The sequence below is a fragment of the Papilio machaon genome, chromosome 24 (assembly GCF_912999745.1).
Source record: "Papilio machaon chromosome 24, ilPapMach1.1, whole genome shotgun sequence".
In the NCBI taxonomy this organism is placed as follows: Eukaryota; Metazoa; Arthropoda; class Insecta; order Lepidoptera; family Papilionidae; genus Papilio; species Papilio machaon.
Genome location: NC_060009.1, coordinates 4,170,147 through 4,195,838, shown reverse-complemented (window position 1 = coordinate 4,195,838; position 25,692 = coordinate 4,170,147). Strand labels below are relative to the sequence as shown.

The following is a 25,692-nucleotide window of genomic DNA, read 5'->3' as shown; positions in this document are numbered from 1 at the left end:
CCGAAACTGCTTCCGGTGTAAGTAATTTATAGCTTACTAGCGACCCGCCCCGGCTTCGCACGGGTGCAATGCAAAATATACCTACTACAGAATGTCCTTATACAGAACGTTCACAGCGTTCACATTAGAAACCTTTAAATTTATCAGTGTTTCTCTACTATATTATGCATTTATTATACATACAAACCTTCCTTAAGAATCACTCTATCTATTAAAAAAAACCGCGTCAAAATCCGTTGCGTAGTTTTAAAGATCTAAGCATACATACGGACATACAGCGAAAGCGACTTTGTTTTATACTATGTATTGATTTGCCAAAGTCACATTTCGAAAGCCTACGCATAATCATATTTAAAAAAATCACATCAGATCTTTTCCAACATCAGCGTGCGATGTAAGAGTTGACATATGTTTAAGGTGAATTAATGAGCCCTTAATGAGCTGCGTTTCTTATTTAAGTAGTCACTAAAGCAGAACATTAGTGTTAATTACTAGTACTAAATCTACACCAAGCAAACTTTATGACTTTGGGTGCAGTTACACGATTAGCTGAACGTTACACGAGTTGAACCGTTGTTCAGATACCTTCAAACAAACATTCATCCATCCATCCATCTAAACATTCGCCTTTATTACTATGATTTCCTGTGTAATATTATCCATTATTAAATCTAATTAGATAGGCTGGATAGCTAACGGCACTTCTGGTGTAATATATCACACCCCAGATCAATTATACGGTTATCGGCGTAACGGGTTATCTTGTAGTCAGTATGTCGTTCATATACGAGTCTATACACTGTCTTATTCTATATGTAAATAAAAACAATGCTTTATGCTTGTTCCCTTAATGTTCATAAACTACTAGACAGATTTTGATGAAACTTTGGGATAATGTTTTGAAGACGTCAGACTAGGTTTCTATTTAGTCAAAAAAGAAACTTCATTGTTTTTCATTTCATTGTCCGTAATCAGTTTGTGAGAAAGTTTGGAGCCACAAAAATACCTTTCTAATAATTTCCTTGATCACGTGATCAAAATCTTACGCTTATGACCTTTAAGAATTTTCCCACAATTTTACTCACACCCGAAGCACATATGTTATACTGGGTTCTTTTCTATCCCAACAAGTTACTGGCTTCTTAATATAATAGATATATACCGAAAAAAAATTCTGTCAGTTGTGCAAAAACAACTAACTGCCACAGTGCAAGCAAAAAAGCTTTAATGTCATACCAAAAAAAAATTTTTCTAAACACCTTCCTCGGAGTCTTAAGTACATCATACCAAAGTTTCATTCAACTTTTCCAGCAGTTTTAGAAAGCATAGATGACAGATAGACAAAGATTTTTTTTTATTTGCAAAGAAGATTAACGAACACATGTAGTACACGTAAAAGATTTATTCATAGTCACGCAAAAAATATTTTTTCTCGATATTTCCAGAAAGGATTCTGTATTCATTTCTATGTAGGTAAATATTACGTTAATGGAAAACAATAATGTCCATATACTGCCACTTTGAATCACCAGATCGACCTCATCTATAGGGGTGAATAATGTTTTGAAAGACACAGGACGATTAACAAGACAAGTTGTGTTCTATTTACAAGTTTTTATTACTAATTTTTATTTTTGGTGTATTTTTAGAATTAATTTTTATACTATTTAGCTATTATGTTATATTTAATTTTAAAAAATTCCTCCCAAGTAGGGTTGGCGACAGGCAGGCGGCCGGCCGTAAAAACTAAAGCCAAAACTTTAAGGTTCATAAAACCTTGTGTGCCGACCCTACGTAAGTGGGATAAGGCCAGGGAGATGATGATGGTGAATGGAAAACAATAACAATTCACGTGAAAATCATGTTCGGATATTTAACGTATTTTTTACATATTTTGCAGACATACAGTTCTAAGTATTTAAATTCCTTATTTTTGAATGATTTATGCTTGTTCCCTTAATGTTCATAAACTACTAGACAGATTTTGATGAAACTTTGGGATTATGTTTTGAAGACGTCAGACTAGGTTTCTATTTAGTCAAAAAAGAAACTTCATTGTTTTTCATTTCATATCATATTCGCGAAGACTATGAAGCTGTAAAATTTATCAATCTCACTTCTTACTAATATTATAAATGCGAATGTTTAGATGGATGGATGGATGTTTGAATGTATCTTCGTAACGGCTCAACGGATCTTGATTAAATTTAGCGCAGATATAGAACATAGTTTGGTAGAACACATAGGCTGCTTATTCAATTTTTATTTAATTTTGCGCGTTCCGAGTCGCGGGCGACACCCTATTAATTATATTCAGAAAAGTACTACTCAGATTTATATATCATATATACATAGATTTATATGTTATTTACTTAACCATTTTGCAATAAACATGAACATTAATTTCTTACTAATTACTTTTTCTTTATGTACCACGTTCTGGAGCAATAACTAATAGAGCAGCGATAATGGAACGTCATAAATACCTTTCCAACTCTCACTTTTATGACCCTACGATATTAATAACAGGAATAGTTTAATGTATGTCGTAAATATATTACTCACTAAAGATTTTTTAAATATCCGACAGTGAATTAACAAATGCATATAAAACGGTACAAAACAAAATTATAACCTACAAACTCGTAAAATTATATCCTATGGCATACTCTAAGGTTAATTTATTTTGTAAAATTTAAGGTAAGTTTTCCTCGAATGAAATTATTGTATTTAACAGTGGTAGATCCCGCAACAACAATATTTGTTGGGTACACGAACAGGCCGGGTCAACCGGTGCAATACCACGACCACACAGAAGACAGATGTCAAGTGGAAGCAATTCCGCGTTTCGTCTAATGAGTGTGGTGCCGGAGGCCTAATTTTAGTCCTCTTTCCCTTCCCACCCTTTTTCAATTAGGAAAGTATGGGAAGGGTAAGTGGATTTGGCGGAAGAGGGACGCACAGGAAGGGGAAATATCCTCTTTCTGTGCGTCCCCTTCTCCGTTGATTAAAGGTAAGCTCATCATCAAATGCGGATGTCTATGGACAGCGGTCTCTTCGCAATTTCATCGGATAAGGTGGTCGCTTGCTCGTTTGCCACCTAAGGGTATAAAAAAATCTGCTATCGTAAGATCCTGCCTATACATAGCTGCTTTTATACTATGAAAATAGTTCAATGAGTTTTTATATGCTTCATAACTGGCCAGTAATAAATAATTATTATCTTTTAAATTTTTCTAATTAATTCTTAGCGTCAACGATTGAGCGCCAGAAAAAAAATTAAAAATTATTTTGTTTAATAAAATTAATGAATTTTTAACAAGATAACACACGACCATGACACAAAGGAGTAGGCAGAGACCACGGACTTCAATTACTCACGCATCTCTATCTATTCTTCTGATTTTTGTACATCGACTGTTTAATTTATCAATAAATTACTTTTACAGGCGGCTTTGTCGGCGCGGAATTAAAGAAAAAACTTGATAAGTAGCTTATGCGTTTTCCAGACTGTTCTATATCTGGGCCATTCATCGAGATCCGTATAAACATTCGCATTTATAATATTAGTAAGATAAATATTAAGTTGTACCGATGTTACTTAAAATAGTTGTATTAAAACTAATCAAATGTAATGATAAAATCGAAACAATATGAATTATGTCATATCCTCTTGTCTGTCAAGTGCGTTGTTGTACGTTAACGTGTCGTGTAACTATATCTAGATATAATCTTTGATAACATGTACATTTAGACCGTGATCTTTACTATCGGTTATAAGCAGGTTATTTTGCGCTGTAGTGTTATTTGGTATATCATTCTTAAAGTTTTAACCTGGATTTGAGATCTGTTAACGACTTCGATAACTAGCAGTTCCTATGTTACCGTGAAAATACTCATAATCTGGAAGAAGACAGAGGCTACTGATTAAATTTTTTAAACTAATCTCATTTAGTTGGGTTTTCTAATATGTTTTTATTAAGGTAATTACAATATGGCGTCACATAACAAACAAGGGCTTGGCGCGTGTATTCCTAACTTTCATAATTGACTGAACTTTACGTTACACGCATTCCAAACGAATATCGAACCATGAAGCCATCGACAAAAGTTTGAAAATGGAAAAGTTTCCATTGTTAATGTTCTGAAATTGTTATCAAATCAACAAACACCTTTGTTATTGAAAAGCGTTACGGTGATTTACATTTTGACGTTATTTCACCGTCTGATTGAATACATTGTTAGCTTATTTACTCACAAAACATATAATAAATAAAAAAATAATAAAAGAAAACTTTTCTTTCATCATCATCAGCTCACTATACGTCCCCACTGAGGGGCTCGGAGCCTACACCAAGTTGTGTTGTCAAGTGCGGGTTGGTTGACTTCACACATATCATTGAATTTCTTCTCAGATATGTGCAGGTTGCATCACTTCACCGTAAGAACGTCGGATAAATGTACATATTATTTAAACCAAAAATCGAAAAACACATTGGTACATGGTGGGATTAGAACCCTGGACCTGCAGATTGCAAGTCAAGTGCTTAACCCCTGACCACCGACGCTCTATGTAAGGATGGATAGATTGTGTGAAAGACGATATGCGTAAGAAGGGGGTAAATTCAGAGACGGCTGATAGAGATGTATGGCGGAGTAGTACATACTGTGCCGACCCTCCAGGGATAAGGGCAGGTTGATCATGATAATGATTCGATTTAATTCAACAAATACGTATAAGATATTAATGAACATTTATTCCATAAAATATTTACTTAAAAAAACTTTCATCCTCAGAATAACGCTGAAAACAACTAACAACTTGCAATAAAAATAACAAATTACATTTCAATTGTAATTATAAAAATGTTCTTTATCAAAAACAAATTCTATTTCAACACGCTCGTAATCAATTAACAATTTATATATCTAGTCTATGTTTTTGACAGTTAATTAATTATGACATACATTTGGTTAACTGTTTAATTTGAACGAGCTTGCGTCATTTATTTTTGGGAACGGATTGTTTAACAAAATCTCATGAGATCATAATACATTTGTTGTAAAGGTCAAAAGGTTGTTGATGTTTTTGCCTCTTTTTTAAATAATAATTTTATTTCAATTGTTACGTAAGTTTTTATTTTTTCGATAAGTTATAAACATTGTAGCATAATCAACCTCTTTGGTAATTTCCAACTGGCCACGCGTAAGGGATAAATGATTAAAAAAAAAATAACATATAAAGCCTACAAATAGATTTTAAAAATTACTAGCTGGAAATAATCTAGAGAATTTTATTACACATTTTAAGGAACTCTAAGGAATAAATTTTACCTTAATCAATTTTATTTCCCATTTTCTCCTTCAAATTAATTCGTACATCCATTCTCCAATTAATGGACAAAGGCAATTTTCTTAACTCTGTTTTCTCAATAAGTTTTTCTTTAGAAGGACTTCCATGATTTTTTTTCTGGAGTTTATTTATAGGTACACTAGCGATCCGCCCCGGCTTCGCACGGATGCAATGCAAAATATACCTACTACAGAATGTCCTTATACACAACGTTCACAGCGTTCACATTAGAAACCTTTAAATTTATCAGTGTTTCTCTACTATATTATGCATTTATTATACATACAAACCTTCCTTAAGAATCACTCTATCTATTAAAAAAAAACGCGTCAAAATCCGTTGCGTAGTTTTAAAGACCTAAGCATACATACGGACATACAGCGAAAGCGACTTTGTTTTATACTCTGTATTGATATTGATTAGAAAAAGTAACATTTTCATATTTTAAAAATATTTAAAAAGCAAAAGGTTTTTACTATTCTATCGAAAAATAACTTTTTTGAAATGACTTGATTTTTACTAGTTTTTTACTAGGTCTCTCCAGAACAGCTCATAACTATAGGCCATTAATTATGTTTTTTAATTCCGCGTTAACGGAATCTCGGAAAAAACCTACTTCTGAAAACAGGGAACAGAAAATAAATTTACATCAAAAACAAAGCGATATAAGCTTTAGACAAACAAATTTTGGATCCTGTTTTTCTCGTACTCTACAAATTAACCTCAGTTTTTTATGTTATAATGTGACAATTGAGTAAGCTGCAAGAATTCATCGAAAGATCGAAGCGGCCGCTGCCCATAGACATCCGTAATTTCAGATGTGTTGCCTGCGTTGCCTACCTTTAATCAACGGAAGAGGGGACGCACAGAAAGAGGATGTTTCACCATCCCATGTGTCCCCTCCTCCAAATACACTTTACTTTCCCATCATTTCCTTATAAGAAAAGGGTGGAATGGGAACGTGGACTAAAATTATGCCTCCGATATGCACTCATTTAACGAAACTCGTATTTACTTCCATTTCACGCCCGTCTTCTCTGAGGTCGTGGTATTGAACTGGGAGAGTTGGTAGTATCTATTTTATATAAGACAAATTGCCCCCCCCCCCCCCCAGCGACTCTGTCTGCGCGACATAATAAAAACTAAACAAGTAGCTTATGTGTTCTTCCAGACTATGTTCTACATCTATGCCAAATTTCATCAACATCTGTTGAGCTGTTCCGGAGATACATTCAAACATCCATCCATCAATCCAAACATTCGCATTTATAATATTAGTAAGATACATATAGTTTAAATTATTCATTTTGAAAATTTAAAAAAATATGCAAATTACAAAATTTTTGTATACGTAAGAGTCATAGGATTATGTAACAATACAGTATCTGTCAAATACATTAAATGTAACATGCATTTAGATTGTCTAATCCTAGAAATTAATATTATCCGATGCATGTACCATTCGTTACAATATCAGTTACACTTGATAACGTATCAGTGACAAAACATAAACGAATTTTATTTCTGGCACATCGCCATAGGCGTACATACTTATCAGAAATTCAAGCGGATTTCCATACAGTTTCCTGTTTATATGAAGTTTTATCTTTATAGTTTCGTTGGTGCCGTTTAGATTAAGTGTTAAAAGATTCTTCTCAAATGTTATACATAAAGTTAGGAATATACGAACTAACTACATATGAATATTAGAATAATTTTTGTAGTTATAGCAACTAATTATTAACAATATAAGTGATGGAATTAAAAAAAAAATTGTAGTACTTTAGGAGTTATTCCTGTTCGATATTTCTACAAGATCTATTCAGCTGTCTTAGAGATCCTTAAGTAACATCCATACATCTATCATTCGACCAGGATGGAATATGTATGGATGTGGATGGAACATTTATAATATTAAGTAAGATATAAGAAATGAACTTTAAAGTTTAAAACTTCGAAAATAGTTTTCATATTGTTTAATAAATGTTGTTTTATCTTAGAAATGTCTACCCAAAACTTAATCAACCGTTTTTAGGTTTAATAACTCTCTGTTTTTATTAAGAAATCCTAATAATATTTTAATATCGATATATTAAAGACTAGATTGGTAAATAAAACAAGTTTATTTACTTTACGTGAAAAAAATAAATTCCTCTGTGTTTTCAGTAGCATTCGAGTATTTACCATGTTTTTGTTTGAATTTCGTAGTAAAATTATATATTGTGTGATAAAATGTTTACTCAATAATTTCAATGATGTTCGCAAAGAATTTCGAATCTGTTTATATTTGGTCGCCATCTGGTATTTGGTAGTAACGTAACAGGAAAAAAGGAGAAATTTATATTAGTAAAGATTCTTGAACACCACAAGGAGATTTTATACGAATTCATAAAAATAAAACATGCTGAAAAGAAATTGTAAAACCGGTTTTTCGACGTAATAATTGGAAAAAAAATGTATGTAATTGAATGAATACTTAAATGATGAGTTTTCAAACTCTGAAAAACTAGTACAAGAATAGTTTTTGTACAAGTATTTTGTCAATTAGAGATGCATTTAAGTGAAATTTTATTACAAAACATTTTTATAAGCTATCTGTCGCCCGCTACTTAGTAGCCCATGTGTTCTTCCAGACTATTTTCTATATCTATAGGTATGCTAAATTTCAGCGAGTTCCATTTAGCCATTCTGGAGATACCTTCTAACAAACATCCATCCATTCATCTAGCTAAACATTCGCTTTTATACAATTAGTAAGAAGTATTAATTCTCGGTATTTGTACATCCTAAATCGGCCCCGGGTAGGGGACTGACTGCGGATATACAGAACAACTCGCACGGGAGGTGCACCGGCAATAATCAACGGTGCACCCCCAATGCGGAGCACGGGGAAATAAAACCACCTAATGCTGGTAACGGAAGAGGTTTATTTGATGTGTATTTCGCCTTATATATGTTCTTAGATGCCTGACCAAGCATGAGCATTTACACGATCTTCATAGGTGTGTGTGTGTGTTACGTGCGCCCCAATCTTTTAGACTTCCTGCTACATATCACGTATGCTCTACATATTTTTATCGTTGCTATGGAATCTTCCGTTACTATGGGCAGGCTCTGCTCTAGCCATGGTCGTTGATACGAACATTCTGGGGAGTCTCCGGATTGCGAGGATGCGGGCTTCTTACAAGTAGACGTTGGCACATGACAGCTCTGCTGGGTGGGTCGGGGCCCTGGTAGATTCGGTATTTGATACGAACATTCTGGGGAGTCTCCGGATTGCGAGGATGCGGCTTCTTACAAGTAGACGTTGGCACATGACAGCTCTGCTGGGTGGGTCGGGGCCCTGGTAGATTCGGTATTTGATACGAACATTCTGGGGAGTCTCCGGATTGCGAGGATGCGGCTTCTTACAAGTAGACGTTGGCACAGGACAGCTCTGCTGGGTGGGCGCGGCGCGGGTAGATTCAATATTTGGTAGGAGCATTCTAGATAGCCAGCAGGCGGGCGACGATGCAGACAGCTTGCAGGTAGGCTGAGGCTCAGGACAGCTCTGGCGGGCGGGCGCGGCGCGGGTAGATTCAATATTTGGTAGGAGCATTCTGGATAGCCAGCAGGCGGGCGACGATGCAGACAGCTTGCAGGTAGGCTGAGGCTCAGGACAGCTCTGGCGGGCGGGCGCGGCGCGGGTAGATTCAATATTTGGTAGGAGCATTCTGGATAGCCAGCAGGCGGGCGACGATGCAGACAGCTTGCAGGTAGGCTGAGGCTCAGGACAGCTCTGGCGGGCGGGCGCGGCGCGGGTAGATTCAATATTTGGTAGGAGCATTCTGGATAGCCAGCAGGCGGGCGACAATGCAGACAGCTTGCAGGTAGGCTGAGGCTCAGGACAGCTCTGGCGGGGTGCGGGGTGCGGGGATATAGCCTCAAGACGTGCGACGATAGAGACAACTTGCAGGTAGACGTCGGCTCACGACAGTTCTGGTGGGCGGAGCGGGGCGCGGGCAACTATATAGAACCTGTCTTACGACAGTCCTGCCGGCGGAGCGAAGCGCGAGGAGAAGGCGCGCGACGCAAGGCGAAAGGCGATGCTGCATATGATTCGTATATTCTCCGAAGTAGGCGTGTCGCGGCATTAATTTCTTTTTTCACGGGACTTCTTGTCGTGTGTTGACTTCGTGTTTGTAAAGCTTCCTTCTTCTATATGATGCTATCCTTTCTTTACTCATAACCCATATTAAATATTGTTAGTTGTGAAAATCCGTGTGCCCGCTATATACAAGTATCTATATACTATTTTGTGTTCCAACTAATAAAATCGATCTGACATTCATCAAGTATGATTGTTATTTTATTCTTGGTTTACTTTTTACTGGCGATACATTCTTTAACACTTATGTATTTTATTGCTCTCTTCCGTTACCAGCATTAGGTGGTTTTATTTCCCCGTGCTCCGCATTGGGGGTGCACCGTTGATTATTGCCGGTGCACCTCCCGTGCGAGTTGTTCTGTATATCCGCAGTCAGTCCCCTACCCGGGGCCGATTTAGGATGTACATTTAGGATGTACATTTAAGTGAAATTTTATTACAAAACATTTTTATAAGCTATCTGTCGCCCGCTACTTAGTAGCCTATGTGTTCTTCCAGACTATTTTCTATATCTATAGGTATGCTAAATTTCAGCGAGTTCCATTTAGCCATTCTGGAGATACCTTCTAACAAACATCCATCCATTCATCTAGCTAAACATTCGCTTTTATACAATTAGTAAGAAGTATTAATTCTCGGTATTTTAAGAAATAAAAGATAAATCTTGTAAAATACTCCAGGTTTTCCGCAACGCAATTACTTACAGCGTTTATTTTATTATCTTAAATGGCTCGCTTGGAGCAAAAAAATACAAACTCTAGTGGTGGAAGAATGTTTTTAATTACTTTTACTTTTATACTTCACTAGCTGTCGCCCGCAACTCTGTCCGCGTGGTATTAAAAACATTATAAGTAGCCTACGAGATCTTCCAGACTATGTTCTACAACCGTGCCAAATTTCATCAGGATCCGTTGAGTCGTTCTGGAGATTCCTTTAAATATCCATCCATCCATCCATTTAAACATTCGCATTTGTATTATTAGTAAGATAAGATAGAAAAGAAGTTAAAATAAATTAAGAAAACATACAACGTCTTATTTTTATAACATCTAAAGTGTATTCTTCAAATTATTGTGAAATTAGAAAGTGTTAATAAAAAAAAAACTTGAGAGGTGTCAAGGGACACCCGGATGGAACGAAGTTCCTTTCGATTAATTAGTGAAGGAACCAATGTTTATTCTATGAATAAAAACTTAAGTCTTCACAAGAAGTACATTTTATTTCTATGAATTTTCGTTATATATTGTCACGTCGTTGCCATGGTGAAGTAGCGCTCATTCGTCGTTAACATACCTACTATAGCAAAGAGTGTCGTGACAACTTTTCGTAAGATTTTTTTCCGTCTAGCCCCCTTTCACAACGTGCGATAAGGAACTTCGTTCCAAAATGAAACAAGCAGTTTTTTTTTTCCAAAAATAACATACACTTTATGTTTAAAATAAAATAAAACTCAAAAGCTCTACCCGTAATGTTGGGGTAAAATGTGGTGCCGCAATACATTTTATTTTTCGTACAGCGCTTGGATGTTGGGCAATATAGTAAATTGAAAAGCGCAAGAGCACTTAAATACATCTGCGTGCACTGAAAAGTCGAGCACGAGTTAATAATAGGTGACCATAAAATATTTCTAACTTAAAATAGTTTTTTTTTTCTCAAAGTTTGTAGGTGATTATTTTTTTTCTTGTGGCATTAGCGGCCAGCAAATGTAGAATTTATTTTATACGTAATATATTTGCTTTATTTTTGACTATGGCTCAGTTCCATGTAACAAATAAACATATAATAAAATTATATAGAGTTGTGTTTTTTTTTTTAAAACACATTGTCAAAATATTCTGAGATAGAAAAAAGTCATGGATGACATATTTTTCTACTCCTATATTATTGTACTTTATACTGAAACTATGTACTATGATTGGGTGGGGTTTACACTGACGAAAATTCGACTTAAAATTCGACTTAAACTTCGACTTAAAATTCGACTATCTAGGTACGAATTAAAGCATTCAGTGAGATCAATCTAAAAGACTCCATTCAAGATCAAAGTAAGTAAATACAAGAGCCAAATCAAGATAGCATTCTTAGCAATCATTGGCTAGCAAAATCGTTCGCAACCGTTTTGACCGACTGACCGCATTATCTTTGAGTACGTCGGAGACCACTCCACTAGCGAATACGACTAACGAGTTTTGGCATATACCTTTAGGTTCTCTCAGTGAATTTCCACTATGTAGACAACTGTATAACGACATAATTTTAACACGGTATCTGATTGTTTATATCAAAAAAAAAATAGTAGTAGCCTATGTGTTCTTCCAGACTATGCTACATTCATGCCAAATTTCATCCGAATCCGTTGAACCGTTCCGGAGATACCTTCAAAGACCCATCCATTCATCCATCCAAATATTCGCATTAATATTATAAAGTGAGACATATTGGTTAGATATTGTAAGAATACAGAACTGGGGGTGCTTCAGTGCTTCTTTATTAAGTCACTTACCAATATGTGCAAAGAAAACAGTTTCATATTTTCCGCAATATGGCGAGGATATTTTATATTTCATGCATCGCATGTCAGACGATTATTTTATATTATTCAATTTTGAAAAAAAGATGTGAATAAAAGGATAATAAGTGTTTTCACTGAAATTATTAAATCACGAAAGATTTTCTTTCCATCCGTACATCATTTTTTTTATTGAAATTTTTAATCCTTAAATTTTAATTTAATTTATCGCACTGGCAATCGAAAAATGTGATCGAAAAAGGTGAACGAATTATTTGAGTAAAAAATAAGCTTAACAATTTTTTTATAAGTTGTCTTCTTAATTAATTATCGCAAATGTCATAGTGTTTTTGGATTTTTCCATAGTCTCTTGAACATTACTGTCAGTTGTTTTTTTTTTTTTTTTAATAATACGGGTGCAGATTTTATTTATGCTGCTACTATAGATGTAGACAGGGTCATTCACTCACCAATGGCCAGCGATTTTATTTTTAAGTGGGATCATTTTAAGAACACTTCACTTGGTGGATGAAGTTTCACGTAAGATGGCGTTCAACGCTTTAGAGTCGAAATTTTTTGTTGAAATAGCATTTCTAACAAGTCGTTGGCTTTAGTTCTTTAGATATGCGGTTTTTTGTAAGCTCTTTTGCAAACCTGAAGTGTTTGTTATGACAGTAACAATTTAAAACATGATGTTTTCAGAACATTTCGTTTAAGTTTTTTTTTTTGCTTAATTACTGTACTATTTTAGACAAATTTTGAAGTGATTAACACAATTTTACTGTAATTTCATACTTTTTAATGTTATTACTGTTTTTTTTAATAGAAATTAACACATTAATGTTTCGACAATAACTTGTAAGTGTTTCGTCTTAATAATTTAATTACTTTCAAATTAAGAACTCATTTAATAAAATAAATTTCCTCGATGAAAAAAGTTTCTAATTAATTTTGATCAGCGGTAAATTGCTTTGATGTGAAACTCGGCCACCGCAGAAATTTGTTTTCTTTTCAATCACGAGAAAAAATATAAAATGTTTTACATTAAAATGTTAAATGTAATTTGAGTTATTAGTAATTGTACATTTCAGTAATTTCAATATTTAAATTGTTAATTTTTGAATATTCAATTTGTTTTTTTTTTTAAAGAATCGAATGCTGTAGAAAATAAGCTTATAAGTTTTGTTTGTACTTATTTCACACGTGCATTTATTTTTCATAATCTATATATATAAAAGAAAGTCGTGTTAGTTACACTATTTATAAATCAAGAACGGCTGAATCGATTTGACTGAAAATTGGTGGGCAGGTAAGGAAAAGGACATAGGATAATTTTTACCCCGTTTTCTATTTTTTTATTCCGCGCGGACGGAGTCGCGGGTAAAAGCTAGTAATTAATAAAATAAATGGTTAAAAAAATGGTTAAAAAAAACAACAGTTTTCTATGTTTCTGTTGCCATATAAACACAAACAGATTTTCTATCAAGACAAAAAAAATACATATTACCTCTTTATAATATTGTAGAGACTGAGTTATATTTTACAACGTTCTTCTGTGTTATGTTTTTGTCGAGCTGTCAGTTTCTTGCCAACTATTATAAATTGTGCCTTTGATTTTTGAGGTTAAAAGCCGGTGTTACAGTAAAAGCTTTGCTGACGTTCGCTTTGTGTTTCTTCCACGAGTTTGCTTACATTCACGAATTTTTCACTTTCGTTCTGTTTATATTTGTTACGTAAACTAATCTAATCTCATATACTAACATCTATCTCTGAGAGGTTGTCTTTTCAAATTGATAAAAGTATTTGTTTAAACAAAATATCTTAACATATTATTAAAATTGCAGTCTTTATATGTAACATTAAAAATAAATTTTATATTTCGTATAAAAGGTATATTTGAGCTGCTGATAATGAAAAACCAATTTTTAAAATTAACAGGACTTTAACGGGAAGGTAACTGATGCACGCGGACATATGATGGGCAATTCTATTTTTATAATTCTGCGCTAAAAAAAGTTGAAGGCGATCGCTAGTTACTGACTTATATTTAATTGGGCTTTTCAGTTTTTTTTATAAACATAATTAGTAACTAAGTTATTGATTATTGTACCGTAAGCCAATTAAGTACATACGGTATAACTGCAAAAAATACTCTTAGGGACTGTTTAGTTAAACACGTGATTTAACCCTTTGTCTGCCGCTGATTGATATTATTTACCTCAATATAGTTATATGTTTGACCATAAATATGTATCACCATAAAGCTTTCTGTATAAGTACTTCATTATTTATTGGTAAAGATGGCACTTCGCAAGCCTACGTATAATGTCTCAATAACCATGATTTGTCAAAAATCCCCGCCGGGCTCTAGAGTCACGGTATAAAATGGTTGACGTATGTTTAAGCTAAAATGTATTTGAAACAATTTCTATGTTTTTATAGTAAGGCCCATAATGTGTAAGTACATAATAGAATTCTCTAGTAATCCTAAAATACATAAATACTGGAAAAATACTTATATATTATGGCCGAAAATATTTCCATCCATTACTCATTAAGATTAATTCCATTTTATGAAAACCCCATTCATAAGGACTGTCGTCTTTTCGGTGGAAAAATAAATTTACATATAATAGATTGCTTGGGATGTTTGTGTTTGATAGAAAAAATCATGTCTGTTTTATGTCAGACGCGTCATTGGATAACGTGTATGTTGTGGTTATCGTATTGGTTGCGATAGATAAAAAATGTGTTGTTGTAAATATAATACCAGCGTGTGTTTCTACTCAAATTAATTTGTGATAATCATAATAATGTTTTTTATAAGTTTACTCTATTATGTTTAAAACTTACGTCATTACAAAAGGTTAATATAAAGCAGTGTTTCCCAAAGTGGGCGATAATGCCCCCTTGAGGGCGTTTAATACCTAGGAGGGGGCGATAAGGGGCCCAAAAAATGGCATTGAAATTAATTAAAGTAATGAAATTGTGGTTTTTAAGTTTTAGGGCTGAATAAAAATTAGGGGGCTCTGAAATATAATTTATTTTTAAAGGGGGCGGTGAATGAAAATAAGTTTGACAATCACTGGTATAAAGCAACAAATTTGTACGAAACTAAAATGCCGATATCGAATGCTTCTAAAGAAAATGTTAGAAAGAAACAGATGCTTAACTTAGAATTTATTTGATTGCAACAATTTGTTTCTTCACTCCCATTTCGATACCCTCCGCACCGCCTAACATTTATGGCCACTTAAATTATCCGAGGTCTGTATTACTGTAATTTTTATGCCACACTTCAGTCAATTGTGTTACGATTTACGATCTACCGAACAGATGTCTGACACAATCAAAGATTATATTGAAAAATAGACTATATTTAAATCATGTTAAAACAGAAAAAAAGCACATCCTTTCGCTCACCTGCAGTAGATATAGAAAAACTTCAGTGTTTCAAAATGGACGAATCAACTTATTCTTCGAGCGAATAAAACAGGGATTTTTTTTTATATCATAAGGTGGCAAACGAGCAAACGGCCACCTGGATTCGCCGCAATAGCGAGGCGACCGTTGCGCATAGACATCCGCAAATGCAGATGCGTTGCCTACCTTTTATTAACGGAGAAGGGGACGCACAAAAAGAGGATATTTCTCCTTTCTATGCGTCCCCTCTTCTGCCAAATACACTTCGCCTTCCCATCCTTTCCTATTAAGAAAAGGGATGGGAAGGTAAATAGGACTATAATTAGGCCTCCGGTACCATACTCATCAGACGAAACGCGTAATTGCTTCCACTTCACGCCTGTCTTCTGTGTGGTCGTGGTATTGCACCGGTCGATCGGGCCCATTCGTGCACCCAACAAATATTGTTGTTGCGGGATCTAGCACTGTAAAGTATAGAATTTCCTAAGTGAAGATATATGAAGTTTTTTTGCTTTAAAAGCAATAACACTAAGGCACTTCGTACACAAAGTAACGTAAATTGTAAACGAAATTAATATTATGTGAGCATCGTGGCGCAACGTTGAATCGTTGACGCGAATCTATTCGGTCAGTAGAGGTATAGCGACTAAATGTTAACTACGAGTATATAGATTTGCTTGACAAAGAGATGGATGGATGGAAGGATGTTTGAAGGTATCAAGGGATCTTGCTGAAATTTGGAATAGATGTAGAACATAGTCTAGAAGACTACAAAGGCTACCAATTAAGTTTTTTTTACTCCGCGCGGAGGTATTCGCGGGCGACATCTAAAAATATTGAAGAAAAATATTGTATATTGTGCAGACTTACATTTATCGTACTTAAACAGTTTTTACATTACAGAGAATAAACATGAAATCCGTTAAATGTGTGTCATAAATTTGTTATATTTTGACGTGTTTTATGTTGCCCTAAATTCTTTCTGTTGTATTTGTTTATTTCATTTTAATACTCAAGGTTAATTCAATTGTAAAACTGTCAAATTGTTCAATAATTCTATTGTTACCCGTCCTAAGTAATCATAGGTTTCCATGAATGTAACGTTTTAAAACCATATCGTGATCCCTTTCATTCCATTAGAATAAACAGCCACAAAAATATGTGTTTGAACAGATGTTTCAATACACGAACACCTAAAATAATTAATTTAAATTTTTCAACACCCAAATATTTTTATTAAGGCGGGATTCGATGGTGATTTATTCTGCAGACGAACGTAGATCTACATGGAGCAAAAACTATTTAAATATAACAACAAGAAACTTACGCTAGCAACTCACAGGTGTAGGCACAATTCGTACCACGCTTTGGCGCGGTACACTAAAGAAAATATCCATTACTTGCGACGCACTATAGACGACTTGCCATTGAAAAGAGCTCTATATGTATCGTATTACATTTACTCCAAATGATTACGGCTTCCGCATAATAAATTCTCTTTCATACAATAGTTATAATCAATGAAATGTTCAGCTAAGAAGCCTTTTGTGGTACGGTCTTTGATTGCTTATTGATGAGATATCCAACTAGAAATGAATAAGCTGAGGAGGAAAATAGAAAACCTGTGAGAGGGCGCCTTGATTAAATCACCTTCTATAAGTCCGTAAGGAAATTAGTTCACTGCTTTTCAACAATATAGTGAAGGTAATTTTATTCCTGATCAGGCAATAACTATTGTTGACTTGTAACGCATTTTTGTGTGTAACTAGCTTTTGCCCGCGACTCCGTCCGCGTGGAGTTAAAAAAAAACTATAAGTAGCCTATGTGTTCTTCCTGACTATGTTCTACATCTGTACCAAATTTCATCAAGATCCGTTGAACTGTTTCGGAGATACCTTTAAACAAACATCCATCCATCCATCTAAACTTTCGCATTTATAACATTAGTAAGACAGTAACCGTGAGATTCTATTGCCGTAAATCTTGTAAAGATTGTTATTTTTCACATAGCAAAAAAGGAGTTGGAGTTAAAAGGATTACGTTAGAATGTTGACTCGCGGACCTGTGGCGACTCTGACCAGCGCGCTGGGCGATCGTCCTACCGCACCCTACCCTAACGCCGGTACTAAGTAAGAAGAGGGTTTCAGCAGTGTAAATCAACGGTTAGACATAATAATTGTAGTAATAATTGTGTTACGTTTATCGGATTTTGATATAAGATTATTTAATTTCGAAGTAAGTTTTTTTAAAGTCATAGTATAGTCGAAGATATTGTTAATATTTTTCTTTTATTAATCAACGACTAAATTAATGTGTAAATTAAATATTTCTTTAACCGAATTTCTTTAAGAAAAGTTTTTTAACGGTTCAATGGACTGATTTACTGGAAAAAAGTTAACCCTTTGATCCCCCTTTCTATTAACTGTTTATAAAGTTATCTAAGTTCTTTAACTACTTTAGAATTGTTTCTCTTTTCTTATTTTAAGTTATATTTATATCAAGCGTCGAGGGAATTCGTGTGTACATGTGTAAATATGTATTAACTTAATCCAATAATTTATAAATCTTACTAATATTATAAATGCGAATGTTTAGATGGATGGATGTTTGTTTGAAGGTATCTCCAGAACGGCTCAACGGATCTTGATGAAATTTGGTATAAATGTAGAACATAGTCAGGAAGAACACATAGGCTTCTTATAGTGTTTTTTTTTTTATAACACGTGGACGGAGTCACGGGCAAAAGCTAGTTACACACAAAAATGAGTTACATTTTAAGTCAACCATAGTTATTGCCTGATCAGAACATAGAACATAGTCTGGAAGAACACATAGGCTACTTATTAGATTATTTTTAAACCTCGCGGACGGAGTCGCGGGTGTTAGCTAGTATAATAATAAAACTTAATTGCTTGTTAGACTTATTACAAGTTCAAAGCTAGCATTTTAATAGTCTTAAAATTATCCCTCATATTATATGGCTACAAGTATGTATGTAGAAGAAACGAGAAAGGTGTAACAGGAGCGTACCAAATTGTGGTCCGTAGTATCTGCCTACCCCTTTGGGTTACGGACAAGTTACGTTGTTGTTAAATTATCCCATATTCGTGTCGCACCTCTTGAATGATATTTTAATTTCAACATTGTTGTGTTCACGTTGCATCTTCAAAATCACACAAGTGTCTATTTTTGAACAAACTGCTCGTATTTTCCTTATCGTTTCGCGAGAACAAGTTAATTTCGAAGCGAACTATTCCGATCACGTTCCGATCTTACATTCTATATTAGCCTCGGTAGCCGCAATTATACCCGAAATAAATTCTTTATTGATTCAACGCATAGTTAGTCCGAGACTAATGTTATTTATAGTTCCACGCATTTTATTTTTAGTTGATTTTTCCAGACTTATTGGAAATTTGGGTATGTACGTTGTATTGTAACCTGCAGCCTGAACGATTTCCCGATCTTTTTAAGCATGGCTTGATACTTAATTAATATTTTCAACATGTTTTAAAATAGTTAGATTCGTTCTTTTAAATTATTTACGCCGAAATAGTGTACATTAGGTTTGTAATTATGAAAAATAAGCTATTCTTTTTGTTCACTAACCTCAAAAAATACTAAAGAATGATCATGCGGCTCAGAAACTTACTATTAAATTCATTTTTTTTAAATCTTAAACAAACAAAAGTTAATTTAATTAAATATTACCCCTTTCCCTACCCACCCTTTTCTTAAAGGGAAAATGGGAAACGGAAGTGGACTTGACAAAGGAGGGGACACATATTAAGAGGAAATTATTCTCGTTCTGTGCATCCTCTCCTCCGTCGATTAAAGGTAGCCGACGCATCTGTAATTTCGGATGTCTATAGGCAGCGGTCGCTTCGCTATTTCGGCGAAATCTGGTCCGCTTACTAATTTGCCACATTGAGATATATAAAATACTAGCTTTTACCCGCGACTCCGTCCGCGCGGAATAAAAAATAGAAAACGGGGTAAAAATTATCCTATGTCCGTTTCCTGGTTCTAAGCTACCTGCCCACCAATTTTCAGTCAAATCGATTCAGCCGATCTTCAGTTATAAATAGTGTAACTAACACGACTTTCTTTTATATATATATAGATATAGATGATTATTAAAGAAGACATTTTAAGTAATTAGTTTAATATTAAATATGTCCGCTAAAAACAAATGAATAATCACTAACTTCGGTACAACAGTTATCTAGATTTATATATGTTTTGTCGTTAAAACTAATTTACGTTATTTTGTTACAGAAAGTTGACCACAGCATGAACCTGACACTTAACGCATCAGCAAAATGGTTAATAGAAGCATCTCGAGGTATAGAAAATCCAAACAATCTTCTGGAGAAATTCTCTTTGAACAGAAAAGTCGATGACCGGACAAGCGCACTACTACTCACGTTCTATGGCATCTTGGTAATTATAGGCGCTGTTGGAAATGCTCTCGTTGTTATTTCAGTAAGTATCAAGATGACAAGATCCGAACAATAGACGAGCAATTGATTTAAGCTGCTTATAGATACTACCATTGCTATTACGATTATAACAGATTGCATTTGTATAAGTGAGATTGAATGATAGTTATTTTTTGACAGACCCCAAATAATAAGGTTGATAACAATATTAGAAAAAAATTATGATTAATGTAAACAAGACAAAATCGTATAGTTTTGGAATGGCAATCATAAATACGACATTCGAGACGAATGGAGTTAGGAATTTGTATTGAGTAATATCGAAATTGAGTCAAAGGCTTCGTTTGAAACTGTTTCAATCCGATTAATAATTTAGTGAGATTTGATGTTGCAACAGAGATTGTTAGGATGAAATATACTATCTTACTAATAATATAAATGCGAAACTTTAGATGGATGTTTGTTTGAAGTTATCTCCGGAACGGTTAAACGGATCTTGATAAAATTTGGCATAGATGTAGAACATAGTCTGGAAGAACACATAAGCTATGTATTAAGTTTCTTTTTGATTTAGCGCGGACGGTGTCGCGGGCGACAAAAAAAATCCTATAGCTCTCGACCTTTATCTTTGAATGCAATAACAAGAACAATTATTCATTTGTTTTAATTATAAACTTCAATATTCTTAATTTTTTTGCAGGTTGTCAGAAAACCAGTGATGAGAACAGCAAGAAACATGTTTATCGTCAACTTAGCTGTCTCCGATGCGTTGGTGTGTTGTGTTGGAACACCTTTGACACTGATGGAACTTTTGACCAAACATTGGCCGTTACCAGATTGGCCGAGTTTATGCAAAGCGTGCGGAGCAATACAAGCTATATCTATATTTGTTTCTACTATTTCAATTACTGCTATTGCCTTGGATAGATATCAGGTACGTGTTTTTTGTAAAAAAAATTACGTGTTTATCAATTTATTTGATAATAAATAGGTTTTTTGATGCTTTTGTCAGTGAAGTGATCATACAATTTTGAAAAAATTGATCGCTTGTTACTTTGTCGCCCAGATATCTTGAATGTCCAAAAAAAAAAAATCTTCTAAATTTGAAGATTTACAAATATGCTTGTCGGTTACTGGTATTTTTATATCAACTTATTTTAATAATATTAATCGATATAACCTTCAACTTCTATTCCCGATTTAAAATTTTACAAAAACAAAAACATTCTACGATCTCTGTTCATCATCAGAGCGTCGGTGGCTCAGGGGTTAAGCATTTGACTTGCAATCTGCAGGTCCTGGGTTCGAATCCTACCATTTACCATGTGTTTTTGGATTTTTGATTTACAATGTGCATTTATCTGACGTTACGAAATGGCAAAAAGTGAATTGTGGAGGTTCATTTGGCCACGCCAAATGGAGGTCCTTGGTCTCTGCCTACCCCTCTAGGTTACAGGCGTGAGTTGTGTATCTCTGTTCATTCAAAGATTATGAAAATGATGACAATATGTTTTTGTACGGATGTTTCGACAGTAGAAGCTGACGGTTCCTCTAAAATTCGTATATTATATGAGCTTTAATTTCATCAGGGCATCAGTTCTCTTTCCAGATATCGTTCGTTACTTAAACAATTTAAACACATGCGTTAAACTGTTTACACTTCACTCAATATTTCTGGAAATAGGACTCGATGTTGATTTTGTTTTTGACGTCATCTTGTGAGCTTGTCTTATTTGAAGATTGTATTTAATGATAAACGGTTAATTATTACTACGTTGTTCTAGGTTCGAATATCAAACAATGGTTTGTATTAAAATGTACTAAAGAAATTAGTCTGTCCTCTTTATAATGGTACTTTGATTAGAATTATCCATTACGTTTTTTTATTGTAAAATATTTTGAGAAAGTCGTACATTTTGTCGACAAAAAATTGAAATTTGCAAAATTAAATATTTGCTATGAGTTTTTTAAAGGCGTTATACTATTTACACCTTATGATATAAAAAGTAATGAATATAGATTTATACGTTTAATTATTTAGTAGTGTAGTAATTTTTGATCGCTAGTTAATTTATAAGCTATCAATATTTACAATTTTACGGTAACATACAAGCGATTACATCGTATTGAAGTAATACTTGGATAATGTTATCTATCGTCGCACACGTTATTGATTTTATATGAACTCCGGCTTTATCAGGTATCTCTCGAGAGTCTACCATAATAAACTAAATGCTCAAACTAAAGACACTTGATAAGATGATAGTAAAAATGTAAAAAATTGCATTCCTTTGATGTAATATAGTAATTCTGATACATTCCATCTATCCACCCATCAAATAGAACGTCAAAGACACATCTTTTTAGTTACTTAATTATGGAAATTAACTGTATTAATCCATAAAATATTTTTAGACAATGTTTAGTTAAACCCTTTTACCACCGATGATATTATTGACGAGAAAGTTATTATATGGTTCAACGTTAAACATTAGCGCCCGACCGCTAGAACACTTTATAAAAGAGTCGACGTAAGTTTAAGTTAAAATGTATTTGAAACACTGTCTAAGACTTTTATGGTAAGGCTAAGTCTTTTCCATTTCATTATGAGTTTTAAGAAAATACATATATAGTTAAATGTGTAAGATTTAGACAAAGCCTACACAAACAATATGAAAAGAATTTAAAAAACATTATCTCTTGAGTTAATGATAACATGAGTTTTGACTGCCTGCAAAATATTGTGTAAATATGTGTTTTTCTCCTAGAAAATTAGGGAAATGTTTTTTATTTTTTTATTTTAGTGAAAACCCATGATTGATTAAAAGTGCTCAAGTCGCTTGTTATAAAAGTTGTGAACACCGCATATGAAAACTATAATGTATTATTTTGTCCACAGTTGATCGTGTACCCAACGCGGCCGAGCCTACAGACAATGGGCGCTCTCGTTACAATGCTATGCATCTGGGTCACTGCATTTTGCCTCGCATCGCCTCTCTATATATTTAGAAGCCTTAAAACCCATAACATAGGACTTAAGGATATGGATTCTTTAAGTTTCTGTATTGAAGACTGGCCAATTGCTAAAGGACGAGCCATATACTCTTTATTTAGTTTAATATTACAGTATCTCCTTCCAGTTTTAGTAGTTGTCGTGGCCCATGTGCAAATACATAGAAGATTACGTGGACGAAGACGAACAACGAAAAAGACACCAGCTATTCTAATAGCTATCGCTGTTACATACGTTATTAGCTGGTTACCTTTAAACGTGTTTAACCTAGTAGCTGATTTCAGTACAGAGCCGATTTTGGAAGAGAAATCAATGACTATCACTTACGCTATCTGCCATATGTTTGGAATGTCAAGTGCTGTATCCAATCCTTTGTTATACGGCTGGTTGAATGATAACTTTAGAAAGGAATTCGAAGAGATACTTTGCTGCTGCAAAAAGCGACAGATAACGAAAGATTCTAGAATTAAAAATAGAAAAATGGACACGGAATTGACTGCGTTAGCACAAATTGAACACACTGTTACGGCGAACACCAAGACATCTCAGTGCTCGCAAATTTTCTGACTAAAGACTTGCTTCAAATAGCATGAAAATGTTATTGAAATGCAAAGCATTTGAACTATATTCAGCGTCAATTCAATGTGTGTATGTGTTTTGTATAAACGGCGTATATTATTAAATCAATTAAATATTAGTGTAATAAATGTTAAGTAAAATTATTAGCGTAATTATGTTGTAAAAAATAACTGATTCTATTCAATTCCTTTGTAAATATAGTTTAGTTTAGTGTTAATAATACTCTACTCTACGTTTTATTGAGCCCAAAACGTAGAGTATGAATATTAATGCCTATAATAATACTTATGCAAATTTAATTGTTACACTATCTGTTTATAATAAAATTATGTGATAATGAGTTTATTTTCCTAAAAACACACCCTATATCTGTTAATATTCAGCTTAGGTTTTATACCCTGTTTTTCCACTTAGCTATTAGTCGTAACGGCACCGGTGGAAAAGGATGCCCGACTCCGTATAAAACTAGAGTCGTGCGTTTAGTTGCTAAGTGAAAATAGACATTTAGAGAAAAACAATGGTGAAACTACTTTTAAAAAACTAGGAGCTAAGATTGCAAGTATACATATTAATAAAATTGGATTGTCTTTGTCGAGAAAAACAAATCATATTTCAAAACAAATAAAATGTTAGTCTGTCTGTCTGTTTGTCCGTAAGGCCGCGTTTATTTCGGGTAATCTCCGGAACAGTTAGACCAATTTTGATGGGCCTTTGATGGGAAGGTAGCTTATACATGGCATATTATAGGCTACTTTTTTTTAATTCTGCGCTGACAATGTCGCGGGCGACCGCTAGTCTGAAACAAATTATTCCTCTAACATTTTCTATCTTTCAAACGTAATTAATACTTGTTCAAAATATATTTATAACGCAGTATAACATTGTATCTACATAAATTAATTCCGTCGTATTGTACTTAAATAATTAATGAGGAAAATCCTCGTAAGCCTCAGTTAATTTGTTACGCTGCGCACAAAATTTATAAGCTTAGTTTGTTTGTATATTAACACTAAGTTACATAATTGGAAGATTTAGGCTCTAACCTTGCTTACATAATGAAGTATTTACTATTTTAATCAAACGGTAAGTTAAACAGATTAAGGGCCTGTTTCACAGTGTTCAAGTGAGTTCTGAATAAGGTATTTGGAACTTACTTGTCAAATAAAGTTGTTAATGTTTAACAATATTACTAATATTATAAATGCGCATGTTTAGATGGATTGATGGGATTGATGGGATTGATGGATGTTTATTTGTTTGAAGGTATCTCCAGAACGGCTGCATGGATCTCGCTAAAATTTTGGCATATATGAACATAGTCTGGAAGAACACATGGGCTAATTATTAAGTTTTTTTAATGTCTTGCGGACGCAGTCGCGAGCGACAGCTAGTCTCCAAATAAATTGTGTAACGCAAACTATTTTGACGGGAAGCACTTTAATGTTAGTTAATTTAGTAAACTATTCAGCACTTAACTTAAACACTGTGAAGCAGGACCTAAATCTTTACATGGCTTTAGTTAATAAACATAATTAAATAAAAAATAATTAACATGACGTTAAATAAAATTGCATTACACTATAATGCTTTATAATTATCAAATATAACAAAACTTTGCGTAACAAAAACAATATATATAATAACAATATATAAAATGAGAACTCAAACATTGAAATATATCTTTTGTTCCAATGAAAATTATATAATTTAGAACAACTCAATAATGAAAATTTCACTGGAACATGTCCAAAACTAAAATTAAATTTGTACAATTTGTATTCGATATCAAATGAAAGTTTTCAAATTTTAGAGAAACTGATTTTCATGAGAAATGAAATAATACATAACATGAATACTTTTTCGATCTTTATATAAGAAAAGAAGTCTTTATATAAGAATTTGGATGGCTACAAAGTAAGAGGGCTGAACAATGTATAATTGTATTGTTTGAAAGAAAATATGACGCAGGAAGTGAATGTAGATATTAAGATGGATTGAGATGCATGGAAGAGTACATACTGAGCCGACACTACGTAGAAACAAGGACACTTTATTAATGATAAAATGATTAGTAAAATTCCAAAGATTAAAAATGTTAATTTGAGCAAAATCAATGAATGGGCTCGGCCGTCTGAGGATAGTTCACAAGAGCGTAATATATAATATACTAGCTGTCGCCCACGACTCCGTCCGAGCGCAGTTAAAAAAAAAGAAAATGAAAAATAG

At 33.9% G+C, this 25,692-nt stretch overlaps 1 protein-coding gene across 1 annotated transcript in view; it reads left to right on the top strand.

Annotated features, from left to right (window-relative positions):
- Positions 1 to 23,609, top strand: part of LOC106719058 (neuropeptide F receptor) — a 28,664-nt gene extending 5,055 nt beyond the window's left edge. Inside the window, exons 2-4 of the mRNA XM_045683945.1 lie at positions 19,711 to 19,917; positions 20,575 to 20,808; positions 22,774 to 23,609. Coding sequence (XP_045539901.1) covers positions 19,711 to 19,917; positions 20,575 to 20,808; positions 22,774 to 23,454 — 1,122 coding nt within the window. The 3' untranslated portion in view covers positions 23,455 to 23,609. The remainder of the gene's footprint in view (positions 1 to 19,710; positions 19,918 to 20,574; positions 20,809 to 22,773) is intronic.
- Positions 23,610 to 25,692: the final 2,083 nt, after the last annotated feature.